This window comes from Haplochromis burtoni, unplaced genomic scaffold, assembly GCF_018398535.1.
Source record: "Haplochromis burtoni strain Fernald_Lab_line unplaced genomic scaffold, NCSU_Asbu1 Contig_48, whole genome shotgun sequence".
NCBI lineage: Eukaryota > Metazoa > Chordata > Actinopteri > Cichliformes > Cichlidae > Haplochromis > Haplochromis burtoni.
Genome location: NW_024582409.1, coordinates 1,169,722 through 1,185,591, shown reverse-complemented (window position 1 = coordinate 1,185,591; position 15,870 = coordinate 1,169,722). Strand labels below are relative to the sequence as shown.

The window sequence follows — 15,870 nt, the reverse complement described above, 5'->3', positions numbered from 1 at the left end:
ATATATATATGTGAAAGGATTGCCTTTTTCGCTTTCTCCCTATTGGCCTGACCTTGTGGGAGTTATCTCTCACAGTTACAGTTAATTAAGCTCCTAATTAACCTATTGATTGCCTGCACACACGTACAGAGCTCCACAGTACTCACAGCTACGCGAGAGAACACACGGTCTCTTAATTCTGCAGGTGGTGATAATTACCTTTGCAGGAAAACTGTATTTACAGCTGCAGTTACACAATTTGCTTTTAAATCAGCAGGTAATGGCTGTTTTTTCGCATATCTTATGCATGCAGGTCTTTAGAATCTGGTGAGATGACATCTGATAATCTGGAAAAAAAATAGCTTGACCTCATAACGCTGGATGGAGACTGAATTTCTGTATTTTATTTTCTTTATTTGGTGGCAAATGTATTTTGGGCTCATTCTTTCTTTTCCTTTTTTTGTATTTCTTATGGTAATGCGGTGACACAAAACGAATTCTGTTCTTCAGGCTGCCTTTATTGAGCTTAGCTAAATGGGGAGTTTCTGCCTAAATGTGAAGTGACGCATCCTCCCTCTGAGTGACAGTAATCCCCAGCTCTGAAGAGAGGCGGTGGTGGAGAATACCCAGCATGGGTTCAGAATTTGAGGCACTCTGAAAGCGATTTGGACAGATGAAGAAGAAAAAAAGGGGCCAATCTTTTTGGTAATTCCAGCTGCCTTAAAACCCGCTCTTGCCCTCTTGCATATTTTAATTATGCTCAGTGTTGGGTTAAGGCCTGATAGGACTTCACGTTGTGTTGGCTCAGTGTGGGTTTAACGTAGTCCCGTAGCTTTATCTTTGCGAAGCACGCTGGCATGTTTGGTTGAACTCTGCTGCTGCTTGTTTACCGTCTCCACTAACGATGCAAACCTGCAACTGTGCTAATTTGTGGTGCAGCGACTGACAGTGAGAGGTCTTTGCTCAGATGCACAGATATTCAGCAGCACAATGGCCACAACAGGACACTTAATTGTACTTTATGCAAAATCAATATGGTTCTTGCAGCCCTGACTCCTGGGAGGCTAGGCGGGCAACGTAATGAGTCCGGGGGTGGGGGGTTCCAAGAGAGAAGCAGGAGGAGGTGTTTTCTACCTCTGACAGAATCCAGGCGTTATTTTCATGGTTGTCCTCTCCTCTCTCGTGTGACAGAGTGGCTCTGGGGGGGGCTTGATAGTTAAATCATTTACCTGCTGATTATTTCCTAAAAGCACAATAATACTTTTAGATGTCATGATAAGTGTTTCACGTCCATTAAAACGGTTCAATATATGCCTCATCACATATCTGTATGAGCTCCGGGAGCACGCCAGTAATTTGACGGGATTATCAGCGGGTTCGTCTCCCTCCTTTTATCCCTTTGTCATATCCCTGCTGTAGTCAAATCACCCTGAGAACCTCTGCGGAGCATGACCTGAATCTGAATGAGCTTTAGCTGCTCCTGACTTCTCTGTCCTGCCTTCATTCCCCCTCCTCGGGCACCACAGCACAGATGCAAAGACGCCCACATGTGCAGGACAGTACTTTGAATAGTTGGCTTTAATGAGACAGAACCCATGGGAGTATGGGATGGTTAGTTAGCGGTTTCAAGAGGGATTCCGGCTAGGATGCATGTGCCTGCTACTGTAAACACTTTGTAATCTCAGCCCTTCCTACAGCAGCTTTATCAAAAGAGACGTGGTTCACTTAAGACTCGTTCCTGGGGTTTTCCACTTCTACCACAGTGACAAGTATGACGCAAAGGTTTTGCCTGGCAAAGCTCACTTTCAGTCTCCGGCACTAAGTCAATCAAACGTCGGTTTGATATCACTTAAAAATAAATAAATAACCACTTTTATAATGGTGCTAAGCCTGTCTGGGACCTTATCTGATAAGCGCTGCAGATATTTTGAATCTGAGAATTGACCTTTTACCACTTGCTTATTCCTTTCTTTGAATGACACACACATCTCTTTCATCCGTGACCTCAGTCGACTTCCTGTGACGTTGCTGAATGTCACGGCTGAAAACCTCCTGCTGGCAGAGTCTTACTCTACATTCTGTCGAGGTTTAACTGAACCAGCAGGCACAAGTTTACCAGCAGGGTCCACGACACAGGAAAAGACAAAGAATAAACTCTTACGTCCCTCTTCAGTCATGTCTAACCCCTTTGCTTTAATGCCAGCATCAACTCCTCCCATGCACCAAGCAGTATATTCAACCAGACACGATTCCCTTTGTTTTTTCTGTCCATCTGGAGCCTCGAGGCACTCGCAGTCTGTTTGCCATCTATGGCACCCACCCCCATTACCCCACACAACCTCAGGTTTGTCCAGCATCGCCTGGCCTAGCTTTTTGTGGGTGAAGTGGGCCATACGAATATCTCCTGCAGGGGAATAGTAGAGGGAACACAGAGCTGCTTTACACCTGACCTTTATCTCTTTTTGCTGACAGGAGCTTACTAACAAAGGGTGCTGGGGGGGAGTGTTTGGTCTACCCTGAAGTGGAAACCCAGGCAGACATTGCTGTCATCTTTATTTAGCTGCATTTTGTCAGTCGGAGCATGCAGAGGGCAATGCAGCGGCGTAGCCGTACTCACACTCACACACATGTAAACAGTTGTAGCCTCCTATGAGTCTATGTTTAAGCCTGATGAACCCAGACAGAGTCTCCCGGCGGGTTTTGTCTGGTCTGAGATTGCTGATTCAGAAAGCGTCGCCTCATGCTGCAATTGACGGCTCCTATGTAAACTGTAAACCTTATTTTTTTATAGATAGAGGCCATGAAAAGGAAGATTGGTGACATTTTCTTGGCATTCCAGATGATGAAAGAAATGTCAGGTCCTGATGATGATGTTTCCTAAGACTGTAACCTTTCAGCTGAAAGCGGAGGCTGCACGACATGTATGTAGAGGTTTGAGTCAGCTGCACTGTCAGAGGGAAGAAGTCACAGCTTCTTTTTTGTCTGATTGTTGTACACTTTAGCGTTGGCCTTTTGACTTTATTGGTGCTTGTGCAGTCTTCTTAGAGACTACTTTGATGCCTAGATTTTTAACCCCTTAACACCTAGTGTATTTAATTTGATACAGCTTGTGTGATTTTTTTGAGACTTCTAAATCATCAGTAATCATCAAATATATTTATATATAAATTTCGGGCAACTATTTCATTGTTTATGTTTTAAAGAGTTAAATGTACTGTTTGCCATCTGGATGAACAGAGGATATAAAAACAGACAGCTTTGCTGTAATTAATGGTTCAGTGAATTGACACAGTAAATTATCTTGTGTCTTTACAGCTTCAGTGACCTAAATTAAATTAAATGAACAGGTCACTCTGAGATTAAATTCAAGTATTTTTGTCTGTGGCCTGTAGTGCTAATGACCCATCTACATTGTTTTGGTGTGCGTTGCCCAGTTTTTGAGATATCAACTGTGGAAATCAGTGCCTTTCCTTGAATCTAATGGAACATGATCGCACTTGCCTTGTGCTGCTTCAGATGCCAAAAAAATGCACACAAACAGAGTTCCTACATTAAAGTGCTCACAACAGGGTTTGAGGATTTTTGAGTAACCAGGTCATGATTTCTAGAAGGAGATATTGCTGCTTACTTTTTCACATTAATGTTTTTGGAGCTTGGAGCACCTCAAGGGAAGTGCTATCGGGTCCCATTATTTTCAACAGGGGGTAATATTTTCTAAAGCTGATATCTTCAAATATGGGCAACTCACTCCAAAACAACCTGAATGATTAAGTTAACTGTCCCTTTAAATCGGATGTTTCTTAATCCAGACGTTCACACTAGGCCATTGCTACAAGTCAATATTTCAATTCAGTTCGAAGTTTTATTCATAAAACACAAATTCATAACAACAGTTGCCTCAGGGCACTTGATATTGTAGGCTACAGACCCAACAATATTGGAAAGAAAACCAAAGAGTTGTGAAGAAATTATTCCCACAGAACATTAATATCTGTGTTTTCTTCAAGACCCATTGTAGTACCGACTAGTGCCAGCAAATGTAAGCTCTGGAAATGCTAAAAAAACAGCTAATTTAATGTAGCTTCTGAAAGTGTTAGCATGTATCAACACGATTAGGATTTACCCACATATATGTGCTTGACAATATGTGGCAGCTATGGCACTCATTACCAACATGCAGGCACCCATTCAGAAATAATGAACAATTGGATTTCATTCCCACTTCAGTTGCAAGCTGGCTCACTGTCACACTGCCGTGGTTTAATGGCACACTTGAACAGAGCTTTCATTTATTTTATTTGTGATACTTGAACTTTTCCTGTACAGAAAGGTCAGAATCTCAGCTGTGAATAGATCAGAAATGATTTGGTCTCAGTAATTTTCCCAGTTAATGCATTTGATGTTTTCCATGTTCTATTGTAAATTTGGGGATTTGCAAATCACTGAATTCTGGGTTGTTGTTTTTTTGCATTTTACACATCATCCCAACTTTTTGGGAATTGGAATTGTAAATCCATGTGCATTATTATGGAAATTGTTCCCCCCTTACAGCTAACACAGCTTCCCCTCTTTTTGGAAAGACTTTCTACTAGCTTTTGAAGCTTGTCTGCGGCAATTTGTGCTCGTTTAATAGCATTTCTAAGGTCAGACGTTGATGTTGGATGAGAGGGCCTGGCTGGCAATCTTCTTTCTAGTTTATCTCAAAGGTACGGTGGGGTTGAGGTTAGGGCTCTGTGTGGTACAGTTAAGTTGTTCCATACCAAAATCATCCATCCATTCTTTGGACTGAGCTTTGTGCAGTGGGGCTCAGTCCCACTGGAACAGAAAAGCCTCTGCAAAAGCTGAAAGGATAGAACTATAAAAAAAAATGTCACAGTGAGCTAAAGCATTAACATTTCCCTTCACTGGAACTAGAAAGCAACCCCATAACATTATCCTTCCTCCACCAACCTTTACAGCTGGCACCGTGCACTCAGGCAGGCAGTGTTTCCTGCTATTCACTAAACCCAGACTAAACTCAGTCTGGTGTCCAGACTGCCAGATAGAGAAACGAGATGAGATTTATCACTGCAGCACGTTTCCATTCCTCCACAGTCCAGCGGTGGCATGCTTTACATCACTCAAGCCAACACTGGCCTTGCAAGGAGATGCTGCTGCCATGGCAACCCATACAATGAAGCTCCCAGTGCTGATGTTAAAGTCAGAGGACTTTGAAAATCTGCAGTTATTGAGTCAGCAGAGCACTGGTGACTACCTATTGTGTCACTTCATGGCTGAATTGCTGTGGTTCGTGAATGCTTTGACTTTGCAATATTACCACTTACTATACAGCTCACTGTGGATTGTCTGGAAGGGAAGAAATTTCACTAAAGACTTGTTGCAGCTGTGCTATAACAGCCAATTCCTCAGAAATGTTTGTAAAGACAGACAGCATGAATACGTGCTTGATTTCATTCATCAGCAACAATGGGATTGAATGAAACACTTGAATAGAATGACAAAGAGGTGTGGCTCAGTATATAGTCCATATAGTCTATATTGATCTCATGGTCTTATTGCCTTTGTGGCTGAATAAGAGAAAATCCCTGCCTACAGGTTCCCCAATGGAAAAAAATGGAGTCAGTTGTAGTAATCTAGTAACACCTGTACTGTCCAAAGATGAGCGTCTTTCTTCGTAAACAGTTGGTTCAGACTTTAACTAAAACTACTCCAATCCAGTACTGTATATCCCCTCCGGGTTATATCCTGCTAGGATTGATTAAATGTCTATTGTATTGCAGTATATTAGTAATAGATAGGTGTATCTAATAAAATGGCAACTAAGAGGGTTCGGTTTTGTAAGACAAGTTGCTTTTGTGCCAGGTTTCATTATTACGTAGCTGCAATTAGACTTTTAGAGACTCTAAAGTGAGTACTGTGTTACTAAGTGTCCTCCAAGTGCCTGCGCCAGTACAGCTGTCATCTTTGGGTCTTGTGCATCATTAACAGTGGCCTTATTATTGTGCCGGCTGCAGCGGTGTCAAATGGCAGTGCCGTAACTCCAGTCTGCAACAGCTGCATTTAATCAAGCACTGTCAAGCTTTAATCAGCCTCGGCCTTACCCATCTCTGCTTGGCTCGCGGTCATTTCTGCCCCGACAACAGATTTATAGGGCTGGATACGTGAGACAGAAACACTCTTGAGCCTCAACACTGCATCTGCAGCGGTTTGTCCGCCGTACGTTTTCCTGGAGCACATTTGTTCAGAAAACATGAGACATAGAAGTCATTCAGGAGTTCATTTGCCTCAGTTAGGGTGGAATATTTACGTGTGAGAAGGGCTTAAGCTCTTTCCCTCTAGCCTGCTTGTCACCATATGGAAACAACTGGCTTCCATATGGTGACAGAGGACACCCTCTGCGCTGCCTGACGAGAGACAGTAGTGCTGTGTAGGAAGGACAGACGCGGGGGGGGGGGGGAGTGGCTGATGTTGTGAGTGGGCGCTTGTTTGGGAAAGACTTTGGATTTTTTTGTGAAAGTGTAAACCCTTTCACTAAGCTGGCTAAGCTTGTGTTTTTATTCTTTGAGCAACAGGAGCAAAGACTGTATCATTGTTTGCCTGTGAAACCAGACACATTTAAAGGCGGGCGAGACCCTTTAATACAGTTGAGCTGCATGAAGGGGAATTCATGTGACGCGTCTCTGCGACTCACTCTTCCTTTTATGTAAAAGCACAGGAGAAACTGCTTCCTTGAAACCCACTCGGAGACATCCCTGGATCATTATCCGAACCAAAGGGAACTGCTACTACAAACACTCACATGCTATAGCTGGGACACGCTCCGCTCTGGTGCAAAGCAGTCACGAGGAAGCAGCCAGGCAGAAATTCTCCTGCTGTGTGTGCGCCTGACAGAGCTCTGTCTTCTCAGGGTGCCTGCAACAGAAGTGTTTCAGTGGAAATCCCTGACTTTTACTTGACCTTACATGGGAAAGTTTCTCTCTCCAAAGATGTGGTGGATTTCTGAGGCTTGTGTGTTGTCACATCGCCAGGCAGCACGTGGGCTGCTCGCTCTTTCTTCAAAGTGTTTGCGCGCGGTGCGAGCGAGGACGGAGGTGGTCGGGGAGGGTCTTTATCCCGTCCTGATACTGTATCAACCTCAAAGGCCGCCGGGCCGTCATCAGTGACAGCAGTGACACTGAAAACACAGATCAAAGACGGGATCTGCCTCCCCCTCTGGCTCCAGCAGGGAGGAAGGGGTTTTGTGACCAACCGAGCCCGTGAAAGCAAGAATAGAAGGACGAAGGCTGGCAGAGGAATTTGGTCAAAAAAATGATTATCTACTTGGGTAGCATTCACTCGCATGGGGTTTGACAGGTCAACAAAGCCGGGCTCTTTTGCGCCTGAGTGCTCTTTTGTGTCATTCGGCCCAGAAGTTTGGCTGGCTTTATGTATGTAACCATATAAAATACCAGAGTCTCCTTTGACTTCAATGCTGAGGACAAAAGCTGACTTTAAAACAGGAATAGTTACTGTTGCAGTGTTATATTAACTATAGCTCTTTGTCTTTTCCTTTTGTTCACAGCAAAAAGCCTCAGGCAAGGTGCTGTTTGACCTCGTGTGCTCCCACATGAATCTCATTGAGGGTGACTACTTTGGCTTGGAGTTTCAGAACCAACAAAAGATGATGGTGAGTAAATGAGAGCACAGAGGAACCTCTGTCAAGCATACCTAACGTAGCTTTCCCTAAAATCAGCTCCGTGTTGACCGTCTTCTCTCTTTCACAGGTTTGGTTGGACCATATCAAACCCATTATCAAGCAGCTCAGGCGTAAGTGCTTTAAAATACTGAACCCTATTCTTTGAAGAAATCTCTCTCAGTGAACGTTTCTTTGTTTGTCTGGAGAAAACCTGTAAGCGAGCGAGAAGCATATCTCGCTTCAAAGGGCTGCTGTTTTGTGTATTTGATGCAGTCCAATAGCAGATCTCTTTGTTGTGTTTACGCAGGGCCGAAACACACAATCCTGAGGTTTTCTGTGAAGTTTTTCCCCCCGGACCACGCCCAGCTACTGGAGGAGCTGACGAGGTGAGCTCCTCTCTGTGTGATATAACTTATCTTCGTCCCAACAGCGTGCTTATCTTCCGCTTGGCAATGAAACGTGCACTTGTATACAGTGTGTCAGTGTAAATCAGTGTCACTTATTTCCACTGTGACTGAAAACAATTGTGGAAACATGAAATGTGCTGCGGTTCCCACAAGATTTATGCCCCGCCATGCTATGCTGTTCACATATCAGGGCTGCCACGTTTCTGATTTAGCTCCTGGGAGATTAGTGCGGAGCTAATGGTTTTCCGGTTTCTCCTTTCTTGTTCTGGACTTTATATCCTGGTTATTTGTCATAATTATTCATTGATTTGAAAATGCAAAAGACATTGAAAATATTTTTTGGCAAACTCGGCAGCTGAAGGACGGAGGTGGAAGTAAACTGCTTGACTAGTTGGCGCTGACGTTAGATGTTCTCAAAAAACCAAAGAAATTATTATGCCTCTTATCAGGACTATATTTGTTTCTGTGCTGGACTGCAGCCAGGAGGTGCAATGTGTTCAGGAAATGTCCCGAAAACTAACTTTACTTCTTATAGATTTCTGAATTTAAACTGTACACTTGTTCCAGCTGACTGTGGTTCAAAGAAAGCCAAAAGATGCTTTTCATTTAGTTAGAATTTGCAATAATCCTCTTGGCTGCCATGTTTGAGTTTAGCAGTAGACTTCAATCTGATCCAGAATTCAGGTGGTAGAAAACACCAAACTCCAGCTCCTCCTTTTTTTTTTTCTTTTTTTCCTTTTTTTTTCTTTTTTTTTTCTTTTTTTTCTTCTTTTTTTTCCTTTTTTTTTCTTTTTTTTCCCTTTTTTCCAGCTCCTCCTTTTGTATAATGCGAATGCTGTTTGTGTTTGGCCCAGGTACCTGTTTGCCCTCCAGATCAAACAGGACCTTTTCTGTGGACGTCTGACTTGCAACGACACCAGCGCCGCTCTGATGGTCTCCTACATTATACAATGTAAGGAACGCCGGAGCTGCTTTTGTCATTAAGCTCATGGGAACAAAACACACACATAGATGAAAGGCAGTCATGGTAAAAAAACAAAAGTACACCGCAAAGTACAGTATCAGTTCTAAGATTTTACATGAAAAGACGTCTTAAAAAAGAATCTAGTCCTCACCAGCTGTTAAAACTAGGTAAATACAACCTCAGACAAACAAATACACATGACAAATTACAGCAAGTAGTTATTTATTTGACAAAAAAACCCAACAAAATGTAGAAGCAGTGTCTGAAAAGCTAGGTAAACGGTGATTTAGCCTCACATTTGTCTCTAGAATACTTTGAGGAGTTCCCAAATCATCACCATCAGCAACAATCGCTTCACTAAAATCACTGATGTCTTTCATTCTTGGCATTGTGTGAATAAACAATGGCTCCAGACCAGCAAGCTGCCTAAAGTAGTGCTTTTATAGAGGTGCTCGCACTCACTGATGATCAGTTAATCAAGTGCATTTGATTATCAGCACCCAGCGGCTACTTAGCCTCATATTTCCTGCAGAAGCAGTGAGGGTTTTTCACACACTGCTTTTTCATTTTTGATGAATTTCTTTTGTTAAATGAATAATTATAGGGTGTAAGATGTCATGTGTTGTTGTTCATCAGAGGATTTGTTTACCTAATTTTAAGAGCAGCTAAGACACGGATTATTTTTATTATATCCTGATACAGAAAACATTTCATCTAAAGATTAAATGCTTTCTTTTAACCGTGAATGTAACAGTGCACACTTCACACCACTGCAAATTGATTATCTGTGTATTACGGTGGGTATTTTTTAGTTAGATGGTGCCAATGCCAGGAAATCTGAGCATTTTCACTGCTGCAGTCTGTCACACGATAGTGATCAAAGTTTTTTTGTATCAATAAAAAACACTAAAAGAGGAAAAACCTTTAATTCCTCCAGAAAAGCCACGCTCTGAAGCGCTTTTACAAGCACCCTACATTGACTTTCTTTTCTATTATTCTCATTATTATCAATTCTTATTTATTTTATTCTTATTTTGTATAACATGAGCTTTTTCACCCCCCTTTCTTTCTTGTCTACCTTAAGCTGAGATCGGAGACTTTGAGGAGAGCCAGTGCCGGTCACACCTCCTCAACAACAACTACATCCCAGATCAAATGCCCCTCATTGACAAAATCATGGAGTTTCACTCAAAGAATATGTGAGTAGAGATCTTGATTCAAGGCTGCACAGTGGTTTTAAAATAAGGCAGTTGTTTGGTTCCAGTCGTAGTTTCTGTTTAACTCTCTTCATAAGGTCACTGAAGGCATGGCTGCGCTCAAATTACTCTCTCAACCCGTCAACAGGAAATGTTGTTTCAGACCGCGTGCGTGTCCCACTGGGAACTTTTATTATAGAGGTGGCACATTCAGGAAAACAGCCATTGAATGAAAGGCTCCTTTCTCAGAGAGCTGTGTATTTTTATTATACACGGGCTTAGAAAAGGCAGTCTTTGTAAGTTGTTTTACAGCTTCTGGCCAGAAGTGGATGTGAGTTCATCTTCTGCTCTGTCTATGAAGACTACTTTCCTCCTAACAGAGATCTGAAATCCTCCTTCAACCTGCTGCATGACTCACGCTGCTGCTGTCGGCCGGTTCAGTAGGTTAAAAACGCAGTTTGTCAGAGAGCGCTTTGAGGCATCTCGTGCAGGAGGTCGCGAGAAGTGAAGCTGGCGATTGAACTTGGCGCTTCTTTTTAGGCTTTTCTATTATAACTGCCACTCGTTTTGGGAGTGGTATGTTACTGGAAACTTTCCAAATGTCCTTAAAGCACATTTCACAAAATTCCCCCAACCGTGCGTGGGTTTGAATATGTGCCAATGCTTTGCTAACACTTGTCTCACCTCAGCATTACAGGGTGTCTTGCCAGAGATGGGCACGCAGTGGGTGGCTGCGGCAACATGAAAGCAGCTCCGTTAGAGCCGACTGCTCCCTTTAACGTGATCTTTTTTTCCCACCAAGAGTCCTTCTTAGTTGATGACTGCAGTACTTCTGGCTATGTGCCATGTAGAATTAAATCTCTTATTAATTACCACACACAGGAAACAGGAAGGCTTATCCACTGATAAGAAATAGGAAGGTTAGTTGGCATTTGCAGCCCCTCCCACCACTTCTCCAGAAACTCAGATAAACTTGAGAAACCTGGATTGAACTCTGTCTTTGTCTTTCACTTTAATAAGCCAGATATCCAACAGGGGAATACGATTCATTTTTGTCTGAATTTACCCTCCCTGCTCTAATAATTATTTCCAAAACCATCTAGAAAATACTTTCTAAAGTGAACAATGAATAGATTGAATTTTAAAGCTCGTGTTCCTGTGTGTAAAAGAAATTGACGAGCGTATAACACAGAATATTTTGTTGCAATAATAACACCAAGGTTTAAAAGATATTAAAGAGTTTAACAGATGTGGGTTAAATAAAAGCTACTTTCAGCTGGTCCCTCATTCGCGAGCGGTCCCCACAGCAGGTAGCTCCACATCTTTGATTTGCTCAAACCACCACAGTATGCTTCCAGTGCTTCCAGTTTTCGAAAGTATAGACAACCCAACACTAAGAAGGTGTCTTTGTTTTTTGACAGTGGAGGTTTGCGACAGTGCTCGTTAGTATGTTCGCTTTATTGATGCTTATGGTCTTTCCCTGAGATTTGTTTCTGTTAAACACTACATGAAATATAGTTTCATTTGTTTTGTTTTATACCACAGTGGTCAGACACCAGCAGAATCAGACTACCATTTGTTAGAAGTTGCTCGCAGGCTGGAGATGTACGGGATTCGGCTCCATCCTGCCAAGGATCGCGAGGGAACAAAGTTAAGCCTGACTGTGGCGCACACGGGTGTCCTGGTCTTCCAGGTTAGTCTAAAATCAGTGCAGGTCAGCCCAACTGGTATCAAACGCTTTTTATGTGTTTAGTAGTGCAAAGTAGTGAATTCTGTTTTTCATCACTTCAGGGACACACAAAGATTAACGCCTTCAACTGGTCTAAAGTTCGAAAACTGAGCTTCAAGAGAAAACGCTTCCTCATTAAGCTGAGGCCGGATCTAAATGTAAGTGACATCACAAGATATTGAAACCCTTCAGCTCACTGACTGATGTTGTGTTTAAATGTCTTGATGTGTCCCCCAGAGTTCATATCAGGACACTCTGGAGTTTTTAATGCCAAGCAGGGACTGCTGTAAAGTCTTCTGGAAGATCTGTGTTGAATATCACGCCTTCTTCCGCCTATTTGAGGAACCTAAGCCCAAGCCCAAGCCGGTACTCTTCTCACGAGGCTCCTCCTTTAGATTCAGGTAGCATTTGCATCAAAGAGCTAAACTCTGTCTATCATGGCTGCAAGAACACAGCATCACTTAACAGTCTACTAAGGCGCTTGCAGAATAGCTCATCATTAACTGTCTCGTATTTATCTCTGCAGCGGTCGGACGCAGAAGCAGGTGATTGAATATGTGAAAGAGTCTGAATTTAAAAAGATCCCGTTTGAAAGGTAAAGGCTGCAGATACGTTTGACATATTTGGTACAGGCGAGGGTGCTCAGAGTTTATAACGCTGACCTTTAATATCCTGTCTGCCAGGAAACACAGTCGTGTTCAGTACAGCAGTCGGGTCCAACACAACAGTCGCCTGTCACCATTGCCTTCTCCAAGCCACCGTGAAGTGCCAACAGATGTGAGTCTTTTAAGTGGGCAATTTGTTGCATACAGCATTTTTTGTTGTCTGAGCAAATACAGTCCATAGTGTCGCTTTTCACATTGTTTTCTCTTTTAAAAATGCACATAATGTAAAAATACAGCAAAATACAGCTTACTCATCCGGAGGCATGGATCTTAAGACTCTGTTATGCTCTAAGATCATTTTTCTGGTATGAATAAACTCCTGTTTTACACAGCTAACGCTGTCATCATAGCACCAAATTAGAGAACATCTTTTTAGAAGAATAGTGTTTGATCCCTCCAACACAGTTCAAGAGACTTTGTGGAGTGGGAATCATTAATAAGGAGCACTAGGGCTGTTCTGGTGACACATGGTAGCCCAATACTGTGCTGTGGTATCCCTGCAAATGTGTGTGTGCATAGAAGATGCCAGCCTGCCCAACAAAACAGAGCCATGGGGGTACAGCAGGGTATTTTCAAGTCAGGCAGAATTTATTTAAAAACTTTAAAATCCTGGCCTTCAGTAAGAGTAATGAATACAATGAATAAATTGTGGTCTTTAAATTCTTTAACCCTGTGTTCCTGTCTCGTACTGGCAGAGTGGTGCTTCTGGGGACAGAATTGATTCTCCTCGGCGTCATTGGAAGGAGTCGGTCCTGGTGAGTGCAGAAGACCCGGCAGCTTCGCGGGCGAGGATGAGCCCCTCGCATCAGAGAAATGGCCACGAAGAGAGAACGGGGTCTGTATCCAGGACAGAGGAGACGAGGAGCCCAACACGACAGACCCACCCCGAACATCTGAATACAGGTCCAGCATCTAGGGCTGCTAAAGGCGGCAGCTTTTCCATTCCCTACATTGACTGCAGTGATGTAGATGCTCAGTATTACTTGGGCAGGGACCAGGCTAGCAGGTCAGACCACAGCTATAGAGAACAGGGTATGCTCCCCCGGGGATCTGGCTCTGGAGGGATAAATGGGGCTCTGCAGGCTCAACAGGAGCACATTCTGGGTAGGATGTATAGGGAGTCTTCTTCTTCTTCTAGAGCATCGTTCATCATGAGTCATGAGCTAGAACATTCTCCCAAGCAGTCATGCCAAACGGTTGACCGAAGTCCTGTTCATAGCATTATAGGAGACATAGGTGTCCAAGAGAGGCAGAGCAACAGCCCTATAACGGTTTCCACTGTGACGGGTTCAAGAGGTGTCACTGCCAGTCCTGTGATTGACATTCTCCATCACGCACCTTCCCTCAGTCGCATAGACCAGAACGGCTACAGTCCCACTCCACTTAACTTTAATGACGGCAGATGCTCTCCCGTCATGGGCCGATCTCCTCGCTCACAGAAATTCCACAAAGCCCATTTTGACGCAGACGCAGTCCAAGGAACGTCCTCTGCAAAGCAAGAATCGCGTACTGTCCTCTCTCGGGCTGAACGCATGGCTGCTCTTGAGCGCCGCATGGTGGCCAATGGGCTAACTGCGCCAGGCAGATCGCGGACCAGTCTGGGGCAGAAACGATTAAGATCAACCGGTGTCACACAGTACGGAGCAGTTCAAATGAACGATGGCCCGAACACAAGCGGCTCAGAGTCCAGCGAGTCGGAGTTAGAAAATAACAGGGGCAACTGCAGCAGCCCCGTGATGTTTGGTAGCCCAGCGGAGGCTAATTCTAGTTCCCCCATACCAAGAAACACGTTTTCCTTTGGCAGCCTCCAGCTGGATGAGGAGGCAGATGAGGATGCTTCCCATGCCTTCAGCGATGAGGATATCGGACACATTTTCAGCTGTTAAGTGCGCTAAAAGTTTTAAACCATCTGCGACTGAGAGCTAGAGGGGTCTGGGTCAGAACGTAAGCAGGAGGCTTTTTCACATCCACACACTCCCGAGTCCATAGTGGTCACAGCACAGCACTGCTGAGTAGAAGCACTTTTTAAACGTAGCCGAATGTATCCGTTCAGGCTTTTCTTGCCCATTTCATGGAGCGGCTTTAATGTTCAGCCTCGCTGTTCTTTAATTATATTAACATGTCCGTTTGGACATAGACACGTGCCTTTTAAGGATTTTACACTCAATGGCTACTAATTAAAAACTACAGAGAGTACAGAGGCTTTCAGACAGTTTGAAACGTGAGGCTGATTAAAAATGTTGTAGATTTTATTCATAAGTCAGACGATGCCTTAAAACTCCCTATGGAAAATCCACATTTTGCTCCATAGCTGTCCATAGACATATCTAACTATTTGAAATTAGTTACATTTTTTTTAAGGTTTCTGCATAAGACACTTTGTGCTTGGTACTAATATTTTCTGGGGTCTGTTGATGCGTCATTGAGGTAGTAGTAACTGTTAACTTCTGTACATTTACCTTTCTTTTTTTACTCTTAATGCAGCACCTACTATTGTTGTGAGATTGTTGTGAGAAGTTCTGGTCTGAAGTGATGCTGATCCATATGCAGTACCTCAACTCATTAACTTGAAGCAAACTTTATGATTTAGCTGTCATGTTTAAATGTCCCGCCAAAGGGAGGGGGTGTGTAATCGGCTCTGTTTGTTTGCTTGTCTGTGTATCTGTTTGCAATCAGTCTAGCGTCCACAGCTATCAAGATCTAATTTTCAAAATTTTGTGTGATGGTAGATATCAATAACAGCTGGAGTTGATTTCATGTTGGTGAAAATCGGGTCAAAGTTAAGGTCACATCCAATGTGAAAATTAGTAAAAGTTATATATTACCCACAATTTTATGGATCGTCTTCAAACTTCACTTGGGGGACATGAGTACCTAAGCAGTTTTAGCACGCAAGGTTAAAGTTGACCTTGAAAAAAAAGCAATCTGACATCAGCATGTTGTCATAAAAACATCACAAAGTATCAGAGTTTTAGTTTAGCCCTTGCCCTGTGGGGGGAGTTGCGCTCTCTTGTTCACAGATGTTTTGGCAGTTACGAGATCACAAGATTTGCATGAGTAGTAGCTTCGCGGGACCGGCAGTGGCTTCATCTGATAGAGTTAAAAGCACGTGTGTGTTGCAGTGTTACAGTGTGGTCACTCCACAACAGTTTGTGGCTTTTCATGCCCAGTGTTGACAATCCCAGTCTGCTCTTGACTTGCGTTCAAGTATCTCTGACAGTAATTTGGCATCACCGAGCTGCAGTCTTCCTAACT

At 43.3% G+C, this 15,870-nt stretch overlaps 1 protein-coding gene across 6 annotated transcripts in view; it reads left to right on the top strand.

The window, feature by feature from the left end:
• Positions 1-15,870, top strand: part of LOC102302212 (FERM, ARHGEF and pleckstrin domain-containing protein 1) — a 58,403-nt gene that overhangs the window by 26,402 nt on the left and 16,131 nt on the right. For 5 of the 6 annotated variants that reach the window (XM_005921435.3, XM_005921433.3, XM_005921434.3 and 2 more), the window contains 11 exons: positions 7,541-7,645; positions 7,743-7,785; positions 7,962-8,040; positions 8,916-9,013; positions 10,110-10,224; positions 11,767-11,914; positions 12,013-12,108; positions 12,188-12,351; positions 12,477-12,545; positions 12,634-12,727; positions 13,311-13,518. In XM_005921435.3, coding sequence (XP_005921497.1) covers positions 7,541-7,645; positions 7,743-7,785; positions 7,962-8,040; positions 8,916-9,013; positions 10,110-10,224; positions 11,767-11,914; positions 12,013-12,108; positions 12,188-12,351; positions 12,477-12,545; positions 12,634-12,727; positions 13,311-13,518 — 1,219 coding nt within the window. Of the gene's footprint in view, positions 1-34; positions 7,407-7,540; positions 7,646-7,742; positions 7,786-7,961; positions 8,041-8,915; positions 9,014-10,109; positions 10,225-11,766; positions 11,915-12,012; positions 12,109-12,187; positions 12,352-12,476; positions 12,546-12,633; positions 12,728-13,310; positions 13,519-15,870 lie in introns of those variants that run through there. The other variant, XM_042220413.1, reaches the window with a different exon arrangement.